General features: G+C 37.5%; 1 protein-coding gene across 3 annotated transcripts in view; it reads left to right on the plus strand.

Moving 5' to 3' along the window:
• The window catches only part of LOC106874902 (uncharacterized), a 52,641-nt gene that overhangs the window by 14,842 nt on the left and 16,285 nt on the right, over positions 1–21,514 (plus strand). The window contains exons 1-7 of one of the 3 annotated variants that reach the window (XM_089350314.1): positions 1,884–1,939; positions 2,979–3,107; positions 4,458–4,669; positions 8,846–9,121; positions 12,684–12,767; positions 13,906–14,109; positions 17,050–17,282. In XM_089350314.1, coding sequence (XP_089206440.1) covers positions 8,990–9,121; positions 12,684–12,767; positions 13,906–14,109; positions 17,050–17,282 — 653 coding nt within the window. In that variant the 5' untranslated portion in view covers positions 1,884–1,939; positions 2,979–3,107; positions 4,458–4,669; positions 8,846–8,989. Of the gene's footprint in view, positions 1–1,883; positions 1,940–2,978; positions 3,108–4,457; positions 4,670–8,845; positions 9,122–12,683; positions 12,768–13,905; positions 14,110–17,049; positions 17,283–21,514 lie in introns of those variants that run through there. The other 2 variants (XM_089350305.1, XM_089350307.1) reach the window with 2 other exon arrangements.

The following is a 21,514-nucleotide window of genomic DNA, read 5'->3' on the forward strand; positions in this document are numbered from 1 at the left end:
CTCAAAAAGAGTGGGTAATATGTATGTATGCATGCACCCACGCACTCATGCATGCATGTATGTGTGTATGCGGTGTGTGTATCTGTCTGTCGTGAGTCACTTATCGCCATCATCTACAACTCCTCGAGCGTTCCACCAGCACTGCCTCCGTACCATCCTCAGCATCCACCGGAGAGATTTTATCCACAATAAACAAACAAGGTTCACCGGTATCGAGGCCACACTGCTGAAGTTCCAGCTACGCTGAATAGTGCACGTCTCCAGGATGAAGGATCATCACCTGCCCAGGATCATGTTGTACAACGAACTCACCACAGAACGTCACAGCAGAGAGGCACCAAAGAAGCGACACAAAGACTGTTTGAAAAAATCGTTTGGTGCCTGTCACATCGACTATCGCCAGTGGTCCACCCTTGCCAAGGATCGTGACGCCTGGCGTCTCACCATCAATCATGCTGACTCCTCCTTCGAAAGTACTCTCAAAGACAAAAGGTGCAGGAGGAAGAAGAATAGGTTATTTCCTCGCTAAATCCACTATCTTTTAGAGCATTATTATAGCAACGCTATTAAAAATATCCCTATCGAAGGAGAGGCTAGAAATTCTTTTGCTAAAGTTTTTAACTAAATTTTTAAGAAATCTCGCTTTATGAGACGCTAACACTATGGGGGGATGGTAGGAACCCATATTAATATAACTAAGTCTATCGTTGGGATTCCTACAAGGTTTATAAATATTCTTATTTAGATCTAAGGATACATCTAGGAAATTGAAAACCGTCAAGTTGATATCTGTAGTTATGCTAAGACCGAAAGTTTTCATCATTTGGATAATGTCCTTCCTAAAGCGATCTTGTGCTGGTCCATTGGAATTTGTAGTTAAAGCTAGGGCATCATCTTTGTAAATGGCGAAATATACATAAGGAAAAGTCTTGCCCAACGTATCGAGTAGGAATAGTCCAATGAGATCGCATATGCTTGCTCCATCATATGACCCCCATGCTCACATCGAAAGCACCCTCTATATCGGTAGTCTTGACCCACTCTGCGTTCTCACTGAAAAGTAAAGTCTTTCTAGCATGGAAGATTATTTCCTTATCTTGTGTACTAATTTCTATAAATTTGCTTGCGTGCATGTACATACACATGCGCTCACGCACACCCACGTACATGTGCCTATATGCATATGCTTACTCACACTCGCATGAAACACATATATGCACACCCACACATACGCCAATAGATGCACATATATGTGCAACTATGCATGTACACGTATACATATGCGCACACACACGTGCGCATACCCATACGCGCACAGTTATATTCAAATACACATCTAAAAATACGTACATGCTATGCATGTGTATGTATGTACATGCGCGCATACGCGATTGCTATGAGCATTTTTACTTCTTTACTTTTTACGTCCTCCCCTTCGGTTTTTCCTCCTTATTTAACTGTCATCCTAAAAGTTCGCAATTACATAGTAATTTCCCTTTGTTTAACGGTCATTTTCATAGCATATTTTGATTGCCTCGATAACTGACGAGATACCGGAGCAGGTTTCCGCCCCGACATCCGAAACTCGGAGTCATTATGACAACCGAATAATTGTCACATAACATATTACAGATAAATTCCTCTATTTACATAATATCGAGGTCTCTTTCATTCTTTTGCTGTCTATTAATATGTGTGTGTGTGTGTGTGTGTGTATGTACCTATATATGTATATGTATGCATATATACATACATAGGTACTTACACACACACACACACACATATATATATATATATACAAAATTTGGAACTTAACACCAGTATAATCTTGAAAGAGAAACTTCCGGAAGAGAAGTGATGAAGAGGTACAAGGGAAGCAACTCAAACGGTTTCTTCTAGCGCGCGAAATAGTGTTAATCAGTTTTCGCTCAACTAAAAGGTTTGTTTATATATCTTATATTATATTATCTTTTATATAATAGATAGTTTTCCTTCACAGACATTTACATCAAATGTTTATTCCATTTCAATAGGTATCTGCATCTATTTATATGGCTACCATGGAAAATATGACGACATTTGCTCTGAATATTTATAATAACAAAGCCAAATAGTGTTTAATAATTTTCATCGTGTCTTTACATCGTTAAGAGGAAATGTATTTTATTTAAATTGTTTGTTTGTGTATTAAGTTTTCATTGAATCCTGGTGATTAGTTCAAATGCAGCAGAATTGTTTATTTTACATTTTATTCAAACTTTCGACTATAAAATACGTTTCAATTTGTTCTAAGATCTTCATATTTTACGAAAGTGAAAAACTAATATAATATTAGCGAACATTTCTAAAGGGTAAACTTATTGTTTATTATATATAAATGTTAAATTACAAACAGTCTGATTGCTAAAATGTAATAAAACCATGAAACATTTCTTAGTCCTATATCATGCAAACCGCCGTATTTAATGGGGCATACGATACACTTTTTTTTCCTAAAAATATCTCAAAAAATCACCCCAAGCCTTATATACGAAGTTAGGCCTCTTTTAAGGTTTTTTTCCATGAATATGTACTGCGAAAAATTAGGTTGCATCTTTTAGCCATCAAATATAGTGCAGTTCTTGCAGATATTTCAAAATTTAGCAAGGTGGCGAGCTGGTAGAATTGTTAGCACCCCGGGCGAAATGCTTGGCAGTATTTCATTCGTCTTTACGTTCTGAGTTGAAATTCTGCCAGGGTCGACTTCGCCTTTCATCCTTTCGGGGTCGATAAAATAAGTACCAATTGAGCACTGGTAGTCGATGTAATCGTCTTACACTTTCCCCCCATAATTGCTGGCCTTGTGCAAAATTTTGAAACCATTATTTCAGAATTTAGCAACAAGAAAAACATATTTCTTGAAATACTTGCTTTTATTGTATTCAATTTCTATGCATGTTTGTTATTATTACAATTGTTTCTATAATTAATTATTACAGCAAATAGTAATGACAGGACATCATTAACCAGGACTGAATGTCTGGAAATTATGAGTGAAGTTTCTAAACTTCTGCAGAGTTGGATCTTAGATTATGCATGCCATCACCGTTTTGAATCCATCATACAAAGTGAGTTTTCTGAAAAATATTTCATATGCTTTTTAAGTCTTATCAAAACTAATAACACGGATCTTTCAAAATAAGACTTTTAAAAAAATGACATTTACAAATCTATTATATTTATGATTCTTTCATATATTTGTACCTTATATATTTCTCTAATCATTGAAAGAGGTAAAATCTGCAGAGATAACGACAACCAACAATTGAATGCACACTTATTTCATGCCTCTTGCACTGTTAAAACCTTTTATGTCTTTTGATGCCAACCTGCCTGAGACAACCCTGATTCTGTGATACAAACATCCCTTTTTAAGGTGATCCAAATTAAAACCTGCCATCAGAATTTCATATAAGTTTTTGTTCCAAACTACAGCTTAATAATAATAACTTTATTTTACTAAATTCCTTATTATTTTCAAAGTTAATTGAAACAAAGGCAGTGTTTTTCAAGAAATATAGCAACAAAAGAGTTAAGCAAAGGCATGTACATCATAGCACTATCATGAGTCTATTTATTACTGCAATGTTTGAAAGAGATAGTTAATATAACAAGCATCAAAACAAAAATCTAATTAGAAATACTTGAGGAAAAGAAAATATAGAGTAATGACTAATATTACACCAATCATTTTCAAATGTACAGCAGACATGTTTCAGTCACTATACATGCCAAAATCGTGATGAGGATATGATGAAAAAAGATAGGTGTACAATATGTTGCCTGAGTAAGCATTTAAAATCAGCACATTTAAAAAAATTAACCACTGAAGTTAATTACTCAGAGATGCCATTCACATGAAAATCAGTATTTAAGATAGTGTTAACATGTTTAATGCAATGAGCATCAAACATCTAATTAAAAATATTTAATGCAGAGGTGTAAATGTAGCATTAAGGTTTCAGTGACTAATACCATGTCAATTTTATCAAGTATGGGAAGCAATGCCAAACATGTTCCAGTCTTACTAGACCTCTTCAGTGAGTCATAGACATAGTTTTCTAATTGTCTATACTGTTTGTGTCAAGTTCTTAGTTACTCATTCTTCTATATTCTTCTTTCCTAGACTTTTTGACAGTAACACCTACTGGAATACACCTAAGATACATTGGACTCCAAAGGAGCTACTAAACTGTTGTTTGGCTTGCTAGAAATAGCTGAAAGATCTCACTAAAACTGCACCTTACTGTCTTAAAAAAGCAAAGTACACATTAGATTATGTACTCTTAAATAAGTGGCAGAAATTCCTTTGATCAGAGATCTAAGCTAAGCAACAACACTGAATAGAAGATTTTCCAACTTGCACTACTACACGTTTAATAACACTGGTTTTGTTTTGTTTCTTGTTTATTCCTAAGGTATTAGCAGACGAAACGATGGTCACCTGGAATCATTGGATGTTTGCCATTCACGACTTGCCTGTTCCACCATTCACTTCATTGTTCATAAAGAACAATTCTCATATTTTGACACTGTCATTAATATTATCGAACAGTTACACAAGGACTTTCCATCCCACATGATCAATGACAATACATACAATCGCCTAATTATTGGTTTGAAAATAAGAGTAAGTTGATGTTTTGTTTGTTTGTTTTCCTTTTTCTTTTTTTACCCTTCCTTAATAGCTGCAAGCATGGCTGTGCAGTTCAGGAGTTCACTTGTCATATTTGGTTTTGGGTTCAGTCTCTTTGCTTGGCACTTTGGACTAGTGTTTTCTGCTATAAATATCTCCTTGCTTGAAAATGAGTGAGGTTTGGCTACAGGAAAGGCATCTGGCCATAAAAAATAAGCTACAATGAATTTTTGCACCACATAAAAAGCACCTGTGCTGGCACCACATAGAGAGTGCCCTTGCCAGTTCCACGTAAAAGGCACCCATACTGGCGCCACGTAAAAAGCTCCTGTACCAGTGCCATGTACAAGGCACCCAATACACTGCAAAATGGTTGGTGTTAGGAAGGACATCCAGCCATACAGACAGACGACTGGTGCTTGTTGCAGCCCTCTAGCTTGCCAGCCAGCTCCTGTGATCCCATTCAACCCATGCCAACATGGAAAACAGATGTTAAATGATGATGATATGCAAGCATGGAATACTGGATGTTAATATGATGATGGTGTTGGATAATGCAGTTTCAGATAAACATATCTTTCTCTCTCCTCCTCTCTCTCTCTCTTCAAAGTAATCAACCTCTCTTTCAAGAGAAAATTTATTTCACTTAATATTTGCCCACACATTCCACCACCAATGTCCTTGGATTGTGCTGTTTCACTGTAATAGTCATGGTCATGGCTAGGATACCTTTGATTAAAAGCAACTAAACATAATACACCATAGAGAAACTCTTATCCTGACTTTTGGCTTGGCTTATTCTGTCCTGTTTGAAGTGAAATGTAGACTGTCCCCTACCATGGTAAGGAACAGTAAATTCATGATGAGTTGTGAGACAATTCATAAAGATCCAAGCTTTCTTTATCTAACCAGGAGCTGCTGCCTAATGACTGAACTATAGAATTAAAATGTCTAAAACAAACTAGACAGTTTTCATGGAATTTGTAGAATATCAGACAAAATACTTCGTGGTATTTATTCTTTTATTATATTCTAAGTTTTTAAAGTTCCATCTAGGTTGAATTGGCCATTTCAAGATAAACTAAGCTCCAGTTTTCAAGTTGCATTGATTCAATCATTAATTTTACATCCATATTTCCATGCTAACATGGGTTAGATGAATACGTATGTAACTGAGATTGTTTTACTTCTTGATTCTTTCCTTTCACAATTCCTTATTTTGTTTTCCAAATAAGGGATTTTTCTTTTATTTCACTTTCAAAAGTGCAGAAACAGAAGATGGTTTGTAGTCAGGAGATGTCAGCAAACATTACTATTGTTAGCTCGGTGCTTTTATACAAATGCATGCAATGAAAGCATTGTCACACGCACACGCGTATAATGGACTCGCATACTGTTTCGATCATCAGTGACTAACGACTTTATTAAAATTCTTTTTTAATCTGAGAAGTCCAATCACTCTTTTTACAATGAAATTATCCCCCTTACATAAGTATGCGTTATCTTCCTTTCAGTTTTGCTTTTTGTTTTCTTTTTTTTTTTTTTTTCCCTATCTGAATCTAATTTGTTCTGCAACATGCATCCTTCCATTTATTATTTTCGTTGTTAAATGAACTCAGGTCAACCTAGCCCAAGACCTGTGATCAAAGAGGTTTCAGACGTGACCATCACGTCTTTTATTAAGGCATTGTGTATACGACTTCAGCCAACGAGTTCTTTTTATGATAGTTATCATCGTTTAACGTCCGCTTTCAATGCTAGCATGGGTTGGTCGATTTGACTAAGGACTGGTGAACCAGATAGCTACACCAGGCTCCAATCTGATTTGGCAGAGTTTCTACAGCTGGATGCCCTTCCTAACGCCAACCACTCTGAGAGTGTAGTGGGTGCTTTTACGTGCCACCGGCATGAAGGCCAATCAGGAGGTACTGGCAACAGCCACGCTCGAAATGGTGTATTTTATGTGCCACCTGCACAGGAGCCAGTCCAGCGGTACTGGCAACAAACTCGCTCGAATGTCTTTTCATATGCCCAAGTGCCAGGAAAGCGACTTGAGGAAGATTTTGCTAGTACTTCAAGCAGTTGTAGATGATGAACTATGTAAATTAAATAAGAAGACTAGGGTTGGTTGAAAGAAACACCTAAGAAGAGGAAAAGAAGTGAGGTACACAACACTTACATTACACTGATTGCTGTTTAAAATAAATCATTTCATTTATTCATCTTTGTTGTCATTTAATCCATTTTCCAAGCTGGCATGCGTTGGACGGCTTGACAAGGGTTGCATCAGGTTCCAATTGTCTGTTTTGGCCTGATTTCTATAGTTGGATGCCCTTTCTAATACCAACCACTTTACTGCATAAACTGGGTGCTTTTTATGTAGCACCAGCATCAGAGCTTTTTACATGATACTATCACCAGTGGTTTTACAGAGCTTTTATTGATGTTGATATATTTTTAAATCGTGGAGGCACAATGGCCCAGTGGTTAGAGCAGCGGACACGCGGTCATAGGATCGCGGTTTCGATTCCCAGACTGGGCGTTGCGAGTGTTTATTGAGCAAAAACAACGAAAGTTCCATGTAGCTCTGGCAGGGGATGGTGGCGAACCCTGCTGTACTCTTTCACCACAACTTTCTCTCACTCTTACTTCCTGTTTCTGTTGTGCCTGTTATTCAAAAGGGTCAGCCTTGTCACACTGTGTCACGCTGAATATCCTCGAGAACTATGTTAAGTGTACACATGTCTGTGGAGTGCTCAGCCACTTGCACGTTAATTTCACGAGCAGGCTGTTCCGTTGATCGGATCAGCTGGAACACTCGACAGAGTGCCAACAAATTTTTAAATCAAGATTTACCTAAATTCAATCCTGTTTTGCTATGATCCAAATACATTAGAGCCTCAAGATTATATTCCAATTCTTTTACTCTTTTACTTGTTTCAGTCATTTGGCTGCGGCCATACTGGAGCACCGCCTTTAGTCAAGCAAATCGACCCCAGGACTTATTCTTTGTAAGCCTAGTACTTATTCTATCGCTTTCTTTTGCCAAACCGCTAAGTTACATGGACGCAAACGCGCCACCATCGGTTGTCAAACGATGTTGGGGGGGGACAACACAGACACACAAACATATACACACACACACACATATATACGACGGTCCTCCTTCAGCTTCCGTCCACTAAATCCACTCACAAAGCTTTGGTCGGCCCAAGACTATAGTAGAAGACACTTGCCCAAGGTGCCATGCAGTAGGACTGAACCCGGAACCATGTGGTTCATAAGCAAGCTACTTACCACACAGCCACTCCTACGCCAATTGCTTAAAGTCGTAGTAAATCAGATAGTATGGGTCCACAGTATTAGAAACTTACTTGAAATTTATGGTTTTTGAAAGGTTATGAGTACACTGATTTGAGTAACATTAAAGAATATTGAAATTACTATTGTTATTAATTAGCCTAAGTAAGCGATTGACTTGATTGGTTTGATTTTTGGTGGTAAACCAATAATTAAGTACTTGTTAATTGTTCATTGCTATCATCATTGTTTAACATCTGTTTACCAACTTGCATATATGTGTGTGTTGCTTATGCAAATTATTAATATGTAAATTTTATGTGTTGGTAATAAACTCAATCTTGTGATTTCCAATTTATGAATGTCAAAGTTCTTACATTATGTATATTATCTACATTTGACGGATATTTGTCTTCATCTTGTTTGTTGTTAACACAACGTTTCGGCTGATATACCCTCCAGCCTTCTTCAGGTGTCTTGGGGGAAATTTCGAACCTGGGTTCTCATTCCTAAGGTATTTTTCAATGTTATTGTTATTATTGGCATAGTGGCTAAGAGCATGGGCTACTAACCCCAAGATTCCGAGTTTGATTCCAGGCAATGACCTGAATAATAATAATAATAATAATAATAATAACAACATTGAAAAATACCTTAGGAATGAGAACCCAGATTTGAAATTTCCCCCAAGACACCTGAAGAAGGCTGGAGGGTATATCAACCAAAACGTGTTAATAACAAACAAGATGAGGACAAATATCCGTCAAATGTAAATAATATACATAATTCCTCATCTCTTAAATATAGAACTGTATTGTCAAAGTCCACAGTTCAAATTCATTTGACTAAAAGTCCTTCCACAATTAACAGGTTTTTTTGTAAAAATTATTTTACAAAGATGCATCGGCCTTACAATCATTAAGTAATGAGTTTGATTCCTAGACCAGGCTGTCTGTTGTGTTCCTAAGCAAAGCACTTTCATTTCAAGTTGCTCCAGTTCACTCATCTGAAAAAATGAGTTGCAACGTCACTGGTGCTGTATCAGCCTTGGCCTTTCTCTTGGATAACATTATTGAACTTGAATGTAACTTCAATAATGTTCTGCTCAAGCTGAATGCCTATTTTCCTCGTATGCCTGCCAATAATGTAAGTCTGTTTCTGTTTCTTTTTTTTCTCCAATCTACCTATTCCATCAACCATTTTAACCATTTATAGTTATTAAATTGTTTGTTTTTTTTGGGGGATATATTAATTGTTGACATTTAGGGCAAAGACATGGATATGTAAGGAAAATATATTGAATCTGTACAATACATTTTTTAAATTTGTGGTTTTGAAAGTTTTTAGTACATGGATTTTTTCGATTCCCAGACCGGGCGTTATGAGTGTTTATTGAGCGAAAACACCTAAATTTCCACGAGGCTCCGGCACGGGAAGGTGGCGAACCCTGCTCTACTCTTTCACCACAACTTTCTCTCACTCTTACTTCCTGTTTCTGTTGTGCCTGTAATTCAAAGGGTCAGCCTTGTCACACTGTGTCATGCTGAATATCCCCAAGAACTACGTTAAGGGTACATGTGTCTGTGGAGTGCTCAGCCACTTGCACGTTAATTTCATGAGCAGGCTGTTCCGTTGATCAGATCAAATGGAACCCTCGACATCGTAAGCGACGGAGTGCCAACAACAAACAAGTACACAGATTTCAGTAACCTAAAAGAAAATAGAAATTGTTTAAGTAATTTGCTTAGTGTTAACACAAATATATATTTAAACATGTGTGTATACATGTTGTACTCTTTCTTTCACCTTTTGAGAAAATCATTAGGAGCATCTATAAACAACCTTGGAGGGTCACTTTCTAGTTGCAATCCTATGGTCATTCATGACTGAAGAGGGGTCTTTACCCTTTTACCCTTTACCTGCATGGTAAGTGTTTTGATTTGAGATCATGTGCTGAAACTAAAGCAATTGCAGCACGGAAGGCACAAGTTACCCATTCAGAAACATGCAAAGACCATTAACTTCACTTAAACATTTACTGTTTGTAATATGGTTCAGAAAATTTTGTTGCTTGAAACTGTGACCTGATGCTGACAAATGTGTGCTGCATCACATGTTTGTCAGTGACCAGGTCTCAGAAGTTTTTTAAGTATTATGATTATCAGTCCATTTTTCTCTATGCTGGCGAATTGGAGGAGTCATTAGAGCATTGGACAGAATGCTTAACAGCATTTATTCCCTCTCTAAGTTCAAAACCCACCAAGGTTAACTTTGCCTTTATGGATTACTGAAACTGTAAGGACATTGGACCAGATGCCTCACAATATTTGTTTCAGCTGTTTACATTCTGGCTGATAGACTTAACTTGTTGCTTAGTTCTACACCAGCACTTGGCACGTCAGGTGCATTTAGCAAAGTCCACTCTATTGCTATCCAGGCTAGCTTTCCAATTTGAGGATACCTTCCTGCTTCCCCACCACCAGTCTTGGAGGCTTTGCAATCGGTCATGGGTGCTGCCATTCCTCTCAACTAAAAGCTAAAACAATGTGTCTGTAATACATTTGTCTTCTTATGCTTTCCAGTCCTGAAAGCTGTTGATAACAGCCCATCTCTCTACCAGTAACCACTACTTTCTGTACTATTAACCATCTCTTTCTCTCTCTCAAATTACTCCGCATTGACTCTTTTTTTACTTGTGACCATCTCTATTTGCCCTCTTACCTACAAGCATATAACTATCATCCCTGCTTCTCTCATGTTACATAAAACACTTCATTTCTCACATCATACACCTGCTTCTTTCGCATCTTCACCCAAGTTCATCTTTGTTAAACTGAAAGTGATAATGTTTAAAAAATACCTGTCATATTGCTAAAAGAGTCTTAGCCACATAAATTTCAGTTAATAATTGTGATATTCATAGATTGGAAATCATGAGATTCAGCTTACTTACAATGATATAAGACATACATACTAATAATCATCATCATCATCGTTTAACGTCTGCTTTCCATGCTAGCATGGGTTGGACGATTTGACTGAGGACTGGTGAAACCGGATGGCAACACCAGGCTCCAATCTGATTTGGCAGAGTTTCTACAGCTGGATGCCCTTCCTAACGCCAACCACTCCGAGAGTGTAGTGGGTGCTTTTACGTGTCACCCGCACGAAGGCCAGTCAGGCGGTACAATACATACTAATAATAATTTACATAAAACATGTATGCATGCCTATATACATGACAGGCAACTACATGCATAGAACATAGAATTTTCACGTGCACTAACTCCAAATACTGCACAAAAACCCTGTTGATGTTGAAATTCCAATGAAGGAGCCTTGGATCTAGGTTAGAAAACCAGCTCTTTCTCTACTGGCTAGAAATCTTGAAATAAAACTAAATAATAACATAAATACAGATATGCATACATACACACACACACACACACACACACACACACACACACACACACACACACACACAGAAGTGTGGTGCAGTCTTCTGTCTGGCCTGCTCCTGTCAAACCACCCAACATTGAAGGTGGACGTTAAATGGTGATGGTGATGATGTATGTACAAACAATTCCATTTTGTACAATCTGACTACCACATACATACAATATATTCCAAAAGTGAAAATGGACCAGCACATTACATTGTGTGATTTTAACTTTATGGCCCTGGGCCAACCAGAGCCTTGTAAGTGTATTTGATATGAAAGGAGAAGCCTGTTTTGTGTGTGTGTGTGTGTGTGTGTGTGTGTGTGTGTGTGTGTGTGTGTGTGTGTGCTTGCATTTGTACTTATGTAAAAATCAGAAGTGACATTGTTGTCATTTCTCAAGCCAACAAATCATCTGCTAGCTTTGTGCTTTCAAAGACGTGTGTAATAAGATATCCTTTATTTGATAATCAAGTCAGGGTTAGCAGTAGGAAGGGCATCCATCTGTAAAACAAGAACCAACAATGTATTTGTCTAATCTGTGCAAGTATGGGAAACACGTAAAACCGAACGTAATAGTAGTCTCCCCTTACTACTTCTACTGTCCACTTCGTGTATCACTCCTCGTTGAAATTAGTAGAATTTTAAGCTATTCTAACTTCTTTAATTTAACAAACAATTATCACTGAGGTTAATTATTCATAGATACTGCCTTTATGAAAAATGATTATTAAGATAGCATTAACATAATGCAATGTATATATATATATATTTAATTCTCTATATTGAATACTCAATATTTCATATATTCAATAAGACATTCAATACTTCATTTCATTTTACCATTTATTTTATTTTATATTATATTATATATTATATATTCCATATTCGATATCCCACATTAATTTTACAAGAATATAAATAAAACATAAAAAAACAGACAGAGTTGGAACTCTTTTAAATAAAATAATATATTCCTCTATACACGATCATACAAAACCCTTTTTTTGGTATTTATTTTTATTCACATATATATATATATATATATATATATATATATATATATATATATATATATATATATATATATATATATATACAACGACTGAAACCTTTCAACATTTATCTTTTATACTTGTCAGAATGATTTAAATAATGTTGGACATTGAACTAATGTTGTCTTTTTCTCACCACATAATTATTTCTGATTAGATTTTTTTTTAATGCTCCATTGTATTAAATACATCAACACTAACTTAATCATTTCAGTATCTATTCAATGAACTTGAATGTAACTTCAATAATGTTCTGCTCAAGCTGAATGCCTATTTTCCTCGTATGCCTGCCAATAATGTAAGTCTGTTTCTGTTTCTTTTTTTTCTCCAATCTACCTATTCCATCAACCATTTTAACCATTTATAGTTATTAAATTGTTTGTTTTTTTTGGGGGATATATTAATTGTTGACATTTAGGGCAAAGACATGGATATGTAAGGAAAATATATTGAATCTGTACAATACATTTTTTAAATTTGTGGTTTTGAAAGTTTTTAGTACATGGATTTTTTCGATTCCCAGACCGGGCGTTATGAGTGTTTATTGAGCGAAAACACCTAAATTTCCACGAGGCTCCGGCACGGGAAGGTGGCGAACCCTGCTCTACTCTTTCACCACAACTTTCTCTCACTCTTACTTCCTGTTTCTGTTGTGCCTGTAATTCAAAGGGTCAGCCTTGTCACACTGTGTCATGCTGAATATCCCCAAGAACTACGTTAAGGGTACATGTGTCTGTGGAGTGCTCAGCCACTTGCACGTTAATTTCATGAGCAGGCTGTTCCGTTGATCAGATCAAATGGAACCCTCGATATCGTAAGCGACGGAGTGCCAACAACAAACAAGTACACAGATTTCAGTAACCTAAAAGAAAATAGAAATTGTTTAAGTAATTTGCTTAGTGTTAACACAAATATATATTTAAACATGTGTGTATACATGTTGTACTCTTTCTTTCACCTTTTGAGAAAATCATTAGGAGCATCTATGCTGTTGTTATTAGCAGACTTATGGTCAAAAGCAATCCAGCATAACCATCTCAAATCTGTGTTTATCAGTGACTACTCTGTCCAACGTGTCCTTCATTTTCTCAAAACAGCAGTGTGAAAGTTGCGGGAGGTTTGGTTGGATCCTGTTGTGTTACATCATGCAATTAAAAGTAAATTTATTTTTGGTCGCCCAGAAAGTCTCCGCATGAAATTTAAGAACCACTTTCTGATGTATATCATATTGTACAATATTATATTATAATACAATAACCAAGTCATCTATAGAAATATTCACTGATATTCTATATAAACAATTTTTCCTAAACTCTTTCTGTTTATTTTGGAAACCCTCAGGTCTCTTTTTTAACCTAATAGACAGTAAAACTTTGATGTTTTTGGTCCTGTTTTGAAACCTTTGTGATGTTCTGATAATTTTTTTTTTTCTGCAGGGAAATGGACAGTTGCTTGAAAAGCAGAGGAAATTTAGGAAATTTTTTCTGTCTCTAATCGCAAATAAAAACCAAAGGAAACTATACCTAAATAATGAATTTAATTCAGAATTTGGCCATGACTTCATGGAGAGCGTTAAGACTTTAACTGATAATTTTTTAAGCGACTTAGAAACTTATCTGACGCCTCCAGTCATAGATCTGGTAAGTTATTTTTTTCAAATGACATTGCTTTCCATTGTTTATATCATCACCATTTAACGTCTGTTTTTCATGCTGGCATGGTTTAGACCAGGGCTGGCCAATCTGAAGCCCCCAGGCCACATGCAGCCTGCAGACTTTTATCTTGTGGACTGTTTGATACTTTCTTGAAATGGATTTATTTAGACAAACATTTTTAAAATGTTATCAAAAATTAAAGATTGTAGTGAAAAGTAAAAAGAAAGATACTACTGATTTTGCAACGATGATATTTTATGTTGAATCAATGATCATTCATTCATTATTATTATAATAGCATGAGAAAGAAGCAAATTGCTTTCAACTCTGTCAGTACACAAGCGGCCCTCAAATAACTTTCTCTGATTAAAGTGGCCCGCAATGTAATTCGAGTTGACCAGGCCTGGTTTAGACAGTTTAACTGGTACTGGAGAGCTGCACCAGGCTCCAGTCATCTGTTTTGACTTGATTTTCTTTTTTCTTTATTGCCCACAAGGGGCTAAACATAGAGGAGATGAACAAGGACAGACAAACGGATTAAGTCGATTACATCGACCCCGGTGCGTAACTGGTACTTAATTTATTGACCCCGAAAGGATGAAAGGCAAAGTCGACCTCGGTGGAATTTGAACTCAGAACATAACAGCAGACAAAATACCGTTAAGCATTTCGCCTGGCGTGCTAACGTTTCTGCCAGCTCACCACCTTAATTTTGACTTGATTTTCTATGACTGGATGACCTTCCTAATGCCAACTACTTTGCAGAGTGTGGTTTAGTTAAACAAGAATAAGTAGCCCCATGAATCTTTCTAGGGCCCCCCCCCCCCAGAATCTTCATCTCAAATTAAACACTACTTTCTTCATAAAGAGAATATATAGTTTTGTGTGTGTGTGTTAGTTGATGGGCTGAGAGATAGATATTCCCAAAGAGCTTTTTGAAGTGGAAGTTTATTGATTATATTTAGAATAGGCGCAAGTGTCTTCTACTATAGCCTCGGGCCGACCAAAGCCTTGTGAGTGGATTTGGTAGACAGAAACTGAAAGAAGCCTGTCGTATATATGTATATATATATATATATGTTTGTGTGTCTGTGTTTGTCCCCCCAACATCGCTTGACAACCGATGCTGGTGTGTTTACGTCCCCGTAACTTAGCAATTCGGCAAAAGAGACTGATAGAATAAGTACTAGGCATCCAAAGAATAAGTCCTGGGGTCGATTTGCTCGACTAAAGGCGGTGCTCCAGCATGGCCACAGTCAAATGACTGAAACAAGTAAAAGAGTAATAATTAACAGAAGAAACACTGTTGAATGAGCAAGTAGAATTAGGGATGCTGCATTGAGGAAGATTTGACTGCCATTTCTAACAGGTCAGGCAACCACATAGTAGCTTCACTCTTGGCTTAATTATTGTTGTTATAACTGTATCTTGTAAAAGGTTGTGACTAACTAGAGTCCCAGATAGGGTCAGATTGACTGCTTATTCTCATTGCAGCGGCTTCTATCATCAAATTAGGCTCTGAGCTTGCATAAAAAACATTGTTAGTCTACACAGCTGCTTCTGTCATTCACTAGCAATTATGACTACCTTTGTAATTATTTAACTGTCATCCTCCAGTATGTATCTTTGAACTGTGCATGTCCAAGGTATGTGTAAGTAGTATAAAGGTTACTGTGACACTGTCTCAGGAAAGCTGCAACTGTTTTTCATCATCATCATAATCATCATCATTTAACATCCTTGCCAGTACTGCCTGACTGGCCTTCGTAAAAGCACCCACTACACTCTCTGAGTGGTTGGCGTTAGGAAGGGCATCCAGCTGTAGAAACTCTGCCAAATCAGATTGGAGCCTGGTGTAGCCATCTGGTTTCACCAGTCCTCAGTCAAATCGTCCAACCCATGCTAGCATGGAAAGTAGACGTTAAACGATGATGATGATGATGCTGGTGTAGTTAGGATGGGTTTGACAAGAACCAATGGACCCAAGGACTGCATTGTGAAACAGTATCTACTTTGGCACTTTACAACCACTTTACAGCATGAGAGCTTGCCAGACTATGAGCCCCGAGGATGGTGAGGTACAGGCAACTTTGTGTTAGGGAAAGGCGTAGTGAGAGGTGAAGCCTGAGAGAAAAAAATGGGAACTGAACAGGTTTCTTTTTGTAGAGGAGGTACATGACTATTCATATTTTAGAGGAAAGGGTTGGAGCTGGAAAGTGATATAAGGGGTTAGAGTGGACCTTTAAGGTACAAGGTAAGTAGGAATCGAGGAAAAATATGTTGTGAATGCAGCAGTGACTGGTCAAAAGATGCTGTGGGTTCCATGCATTCGCCTTTAATGTTTCCTCATAGCATGGTTTCATTTAGGGGTTTTCTTACTTAATCCTTGTAGAATTAATCAATTATTAGGTTTAACATCACTACCTGACACCTTGGTTACTTTCACTGGAGTTCATTCTGTTGCAGACATTTAGACCAGGGCTGGCCAACCTAAAGCCCCCAGGCCACATGCAGCCTGCAGACTTTTATCTTGTGGGCTGATATCATAACTAACTAACCTTTAGTTAGTTATGATATTTTGTTTATCATTGCAATTATATGCCATAGATTGGAGCCTGGTGCAGCTTTCTGGCTTGCCAGCCCTCAAACTGTCCAACCCATGCCAGCATGGAAAGCAGATGGTAAACAATGATAAGAGTAAGTATTGTTAAACTTCCAGCAAACGCAGTGAACAGCCATTTTTCATCTCCAAATTTTAGCCATTTCACTTACATTGCTAACATCCTTGAAAACGGTATGAACAAGAGAGGATTATGGTTGTGTTAGAAGATATTCTTTTTTCATTTGACCTTACCTCAAAATATCACAAGTATTATGTGCTTTGTTTCAATATTGTGTTTTGATTCTTTGTTTTATTTTTTATAGCTTTTGGCTTCTGACGATTTCCAGAATTTGCCTGTTTTATCTCCAGAAACAGAAATGTTGTTGGATTTTATATACGATGTTAAAAACCAACCAAATGGAGATGAAGCATCGGACGGAGAGCAAGAAGAAAAGACTTTAATGTTCAAAGAACAGGATCTGTTGCATATGCTCGATCTGTTGTGTCCCCTTCACCCAGAAGAAGCACCATCATTTGACCGCCATATTCTAACAAGGTAGCAGGAGTACTTCTTTTGTGGTTGATCTAAACATTATTTATAACAATTCTGTTAAAGCTGTCCAAGCAAACACTCTCTGTACAGTTTCATTAGTGAAATTTAGTGTATTATAATCGTAGGATTTCGAATGCAGTATGATAAGGTTTTATAACATTTTCCACTCTGAATTCAATAGTGCAATTTCACCTTGATGTAAATAAGTACCATAGGGTGGTGGTACAATTCACTGCTGTAAATAATTATAACATTACATAATTTATGTACAATTTCATTCATTTACATTACTGTGTTTGTCATGGGTATAACTGCAAGAGAGAGAGATAGAGAGAGAGAGATGGGTTCAATGAAAATGACTTATAAATCATATCGAAACAAAGTCCTTGGTGACATTCCAAATACCCAGTATGAGATGGAACTTCCTAGCCATAAAGTATGAAATAAATACCATATTGTAGCAATAATTTTGGGTTTCTCCAATTGAATGTTTTTACCAGAATTCCACATTGTGGTCATTATCATCATCATCATCATAATATCCACTTTCCCAAGCTTGCATAAATTACAGTTATGGCTATACTAAGATTATCTTTTTTTTCAATTTTTGTTTTTAAATCGTCATCATCATCATCATAAATATTTAACATAATGAATAATTCTCTTGTGATTCCTAAAATCTTGATAATGTGTATATGTGTGTGTTTGTGTATGTATAATTTGTAACTGCTTGTTCGACTTTTTATTGCTGCATAACAATATTGTTCCAGTGGAGAAGATAGAAACAAAAAAAAATGAAGAGCAGGTTCATTAAAGCTCATATCAGATTAAGAGAACTATGTTAGTGTTCTAGCCATGACCATCTCATCTTTTATTGAAACAATGCAGCCAGGACTACATTATTCATTTCAGTGTGTCCTTCTTCTTTTAAAATGGTAGAGTGTGATGAGGAAAACCTGGCTGCTATTTCTCGCAGTTTGAGAGTCTACATAGAGGAGGCTCTCACACACTCTTTAGCATTACTTGTCAGAGAATTATATTAATGTTTGTAATCAATTGCAACCGCAGAGTCATTAGAATTACACAATGGGCAGACACGTCAATTGTTTAGGATTTTCTGTAACTTTTAAACTAAGTTCTTTTCATAGTTATAATTAGTATACCTCCAGGTTAATTATGAGATTTGTACTTGGAATTGTATCTTTTGTGTTTCCCAAAAAAAGACACATGATAGTCTCCAATGAGAAATAGTACATCATGAATGTTATTTGGAATAAACGGTAAAACACCAAGTGAAAATGAGTTGGGAGACCATTCCAATTTGTATAAAAGCAGATTGAGGTCAAAAACGACTGCTACTCTAGAAAAACATCCAGTCTGTTTTCGGTTTGTCCTTTAGTCACTTTATTAAGTAAGTAATGTCTTGACCCCTTTCTAGAGATTCTTTTTTAGGTTTGATAACTTTGGTATTACATCATCAAAAAACTATTTATTTCTTAATTTAAACAGAACTTAAGAAGTTTATATTTAGACTTGACTTTCTAAGAGAAATATAACATTCTGTATTGTTACTTTTAAGGCAATGCTTACATTTTTGTATTGTTTTTACTTTGAATCATATTTCAATTCATTGTAAAGCAATTCATTGTTATTTTAAAATAAATATCTTAAGGCAGTGAGCTGGCAGAATCATTAGAGCATCAGAAAAATGCTTCATGTCATTTGTTCCAACTCTGCATTCTGATTTCAAATCCTGCCAAGATCAACTTTGCCTTTCATCCTTTTCATCCTTTCTGCTTAAGAAATCATTATTTTAAAGTATGCTAGTATGTTTAGCTCATCATAACTGCAATAAAATGTCTTTCAAGACGTATATCTTACGTCATATCTTCTGATTTCATTTACTTATTTTATATTAGACTTCTCTGATTTACTATTGACTTGCAAAAATTCTGTCATCGACTCTTGACGATTTATTTATTTCTGTCATCTCAGCCTATGCCCCTCAACCAGGGCTACCGGATGGGCTGAAAGACCAATTCTATGACACCCTCTTGCAAACTACCTCGTCGACGAGTGACAGGGACCTCCTCTTTGTGGCTGGTGACTTCAATGGTCATGTCGGACGTTGTGCTGGAGGCTTCCATGGCATACATGGAGGCTATGGCTACGGTTCCTACAACGAGGAGGGAACCAGACTGCTGGAGTTCTGTGATGCAACCGATCTTATGGTTTGCAATACCAACTTCAGGAAACCTGCCTGTCACCTAGTCACCTACCGATCCGGCAGATACTCTAGCCAAATCGACTACATCCTCGCCAGAAATAGTGAAAGAGGGCGGCTTATAAATGCTAAAACCTTCCCTGGCGAAGAATGTACACCCCAACACAGATTAGTAGTTAGCGACTTCAGGATCAAGGCAAAATGGGTGCCCAGAAGTAGACCGACTTGGAGGAGAAGGGTGTGGAAGCTTAAAGACCCTGCAAATGGACGAAGATTTAGAGACATGTTACTCGAAGCATTTGAGGACACTCGTAAGCTCGCAAGGAATGAAGCCAGTATTCTCCGATGGATGTGTAATGTCAGTGTGCATACTCAACAGAGTGTAAGTACCTTGAGAGAAAAGTTGAACCTAAGAAGCATCAGTTGTGGTGTGCAAGAGAGACGATTGCGCTGGTATGGTCATATGGCGAGAATGGATGAGGATAGCTGTGTGAAAAAGTGCCACACCCTAGCAGTTGAGGGAACCTGTGGAAGAGGTAGGCCCAGGAAGACCTGGGATGAGGTGGTGAGGCATGACCTTCGAACTTTAGGCCTCACCAAGGCAATGACTTGTGACCGAGACCTTTGGAAATATGCTGTACGTGAGAAGACCCGGCAAGCCAAGTGAGACCATAATCTGTGGCCTTTGCCAGGGGTGTAGCCAGCCCACTTATGCGTACCTTTCCTTCATTGGACACTAAACTCCGCTTGCGAAGACCTGTTGAGGCAAGTGAAATCGAAATCGAACTAAATTTGAGGACTGGCACCCATGCCAACACTCCTTTATTGGACACTAAACTCGGCTTACGAAGACCTGTTGGGGCAAGTGAAAGCAAAATCGTGATGGCACCTGTACCAGTGGAGCGCTAAGAGCACCATCCAAGCGTGATCATTGCCAGAGCAGCTGTCTGGCTTCTGTGCCAGTGACACGTAAATAGCACCATTTGAGCGTGATTGTTACCAGCGTCACCTTCCTGGCACATGAAAAGACATTCGAGCGAGGTCATTGCCAGTGCCGTTGGACTGGCTCTGCAGGTGGCACATAAAATACACCATTTCGAACGTGGCCGTCGCCAGTACCGCCTAACTGGCCTTCGTGCCTGTGGCACGTAAAAGCACCCACTACACTCTCAGAGTGATTGGCGTTAGGAAGGGCATCCAGCTGTAGAAACCCTGCCAAATCAGATTGCTGCCTGGTGTAGCCATCTGGTTTCACCAGTCCTTAGTCAAATCGTCCAACCCATGCTAGCATGGAAAGCGGATGTTAAACGATGATGATGATCACATCTATAATATGAACTTTTTTTTTTTTGTTATTATTCCATATTTCCCTACCTGGTCCCAAATTGCTTGTATTTTAAGCTATTCAATGGTATTTTCATTCTCTGTATGTATCTATATGTTTGTGTGTTGTCTTGCCTAGACATTACATAAATGTTGTAAATGAGCATCATCCTCTTGCAAGTGATGTTGTTCATTTCCAGTCTTCCATAAAAAAAACATGTCTAGCTATGAGGAAAATATTACCTTACTTGGAAACAGGTTAGGGTCAGCAATGAGAAGGACATTTGGCTGTAGATGATCTGCCTCAAATTCCATCTGACCCATGCTAGCATGGATAAAGTAAACATGAAGGATGATGACCATGATAGTTTACCAGAGATGATACAGCAACCAAGTAGAGGCTCCCTCACTGGCTCATGGAGAGCCTCTTAAATTTATACTGCTGCTTTTGCTCATCATCATGCAGAACATCGGTCACCACTTTCTTCCACTGTAGGGAGTGAGGCTGGTCTATTTCTGATGTTAGCAGTCCAGGTTGTCGACTATCTGCCTTGGCAGTGGTTAACTTCTACTCTACCTTCAAGCGCAGAGCATTCCAGTATGTCATCAGTTTTTGAGATGTATCCAAAACTGTAAAGTTTCCTTTGCATGGCAGTTTTTCAGAAGTAAAGGTTTTCAATCTTTTATT

The sequence above is a fragment of the Octopus bimaculoides genome, chromosome 1, assembly GCF_046866305.1.
Source record: "Octopus bimaculoides isolate indiv1 chromosome 1, ASM4686630v1, whole genome shotgun sequence".
Classification (NCBI taxonomy): Eukaryota; Metazoa; Mollusca; class Cephalopoda; order Octopoda; family Octopodidae; genus Octopus; species Octopus bimaculoides.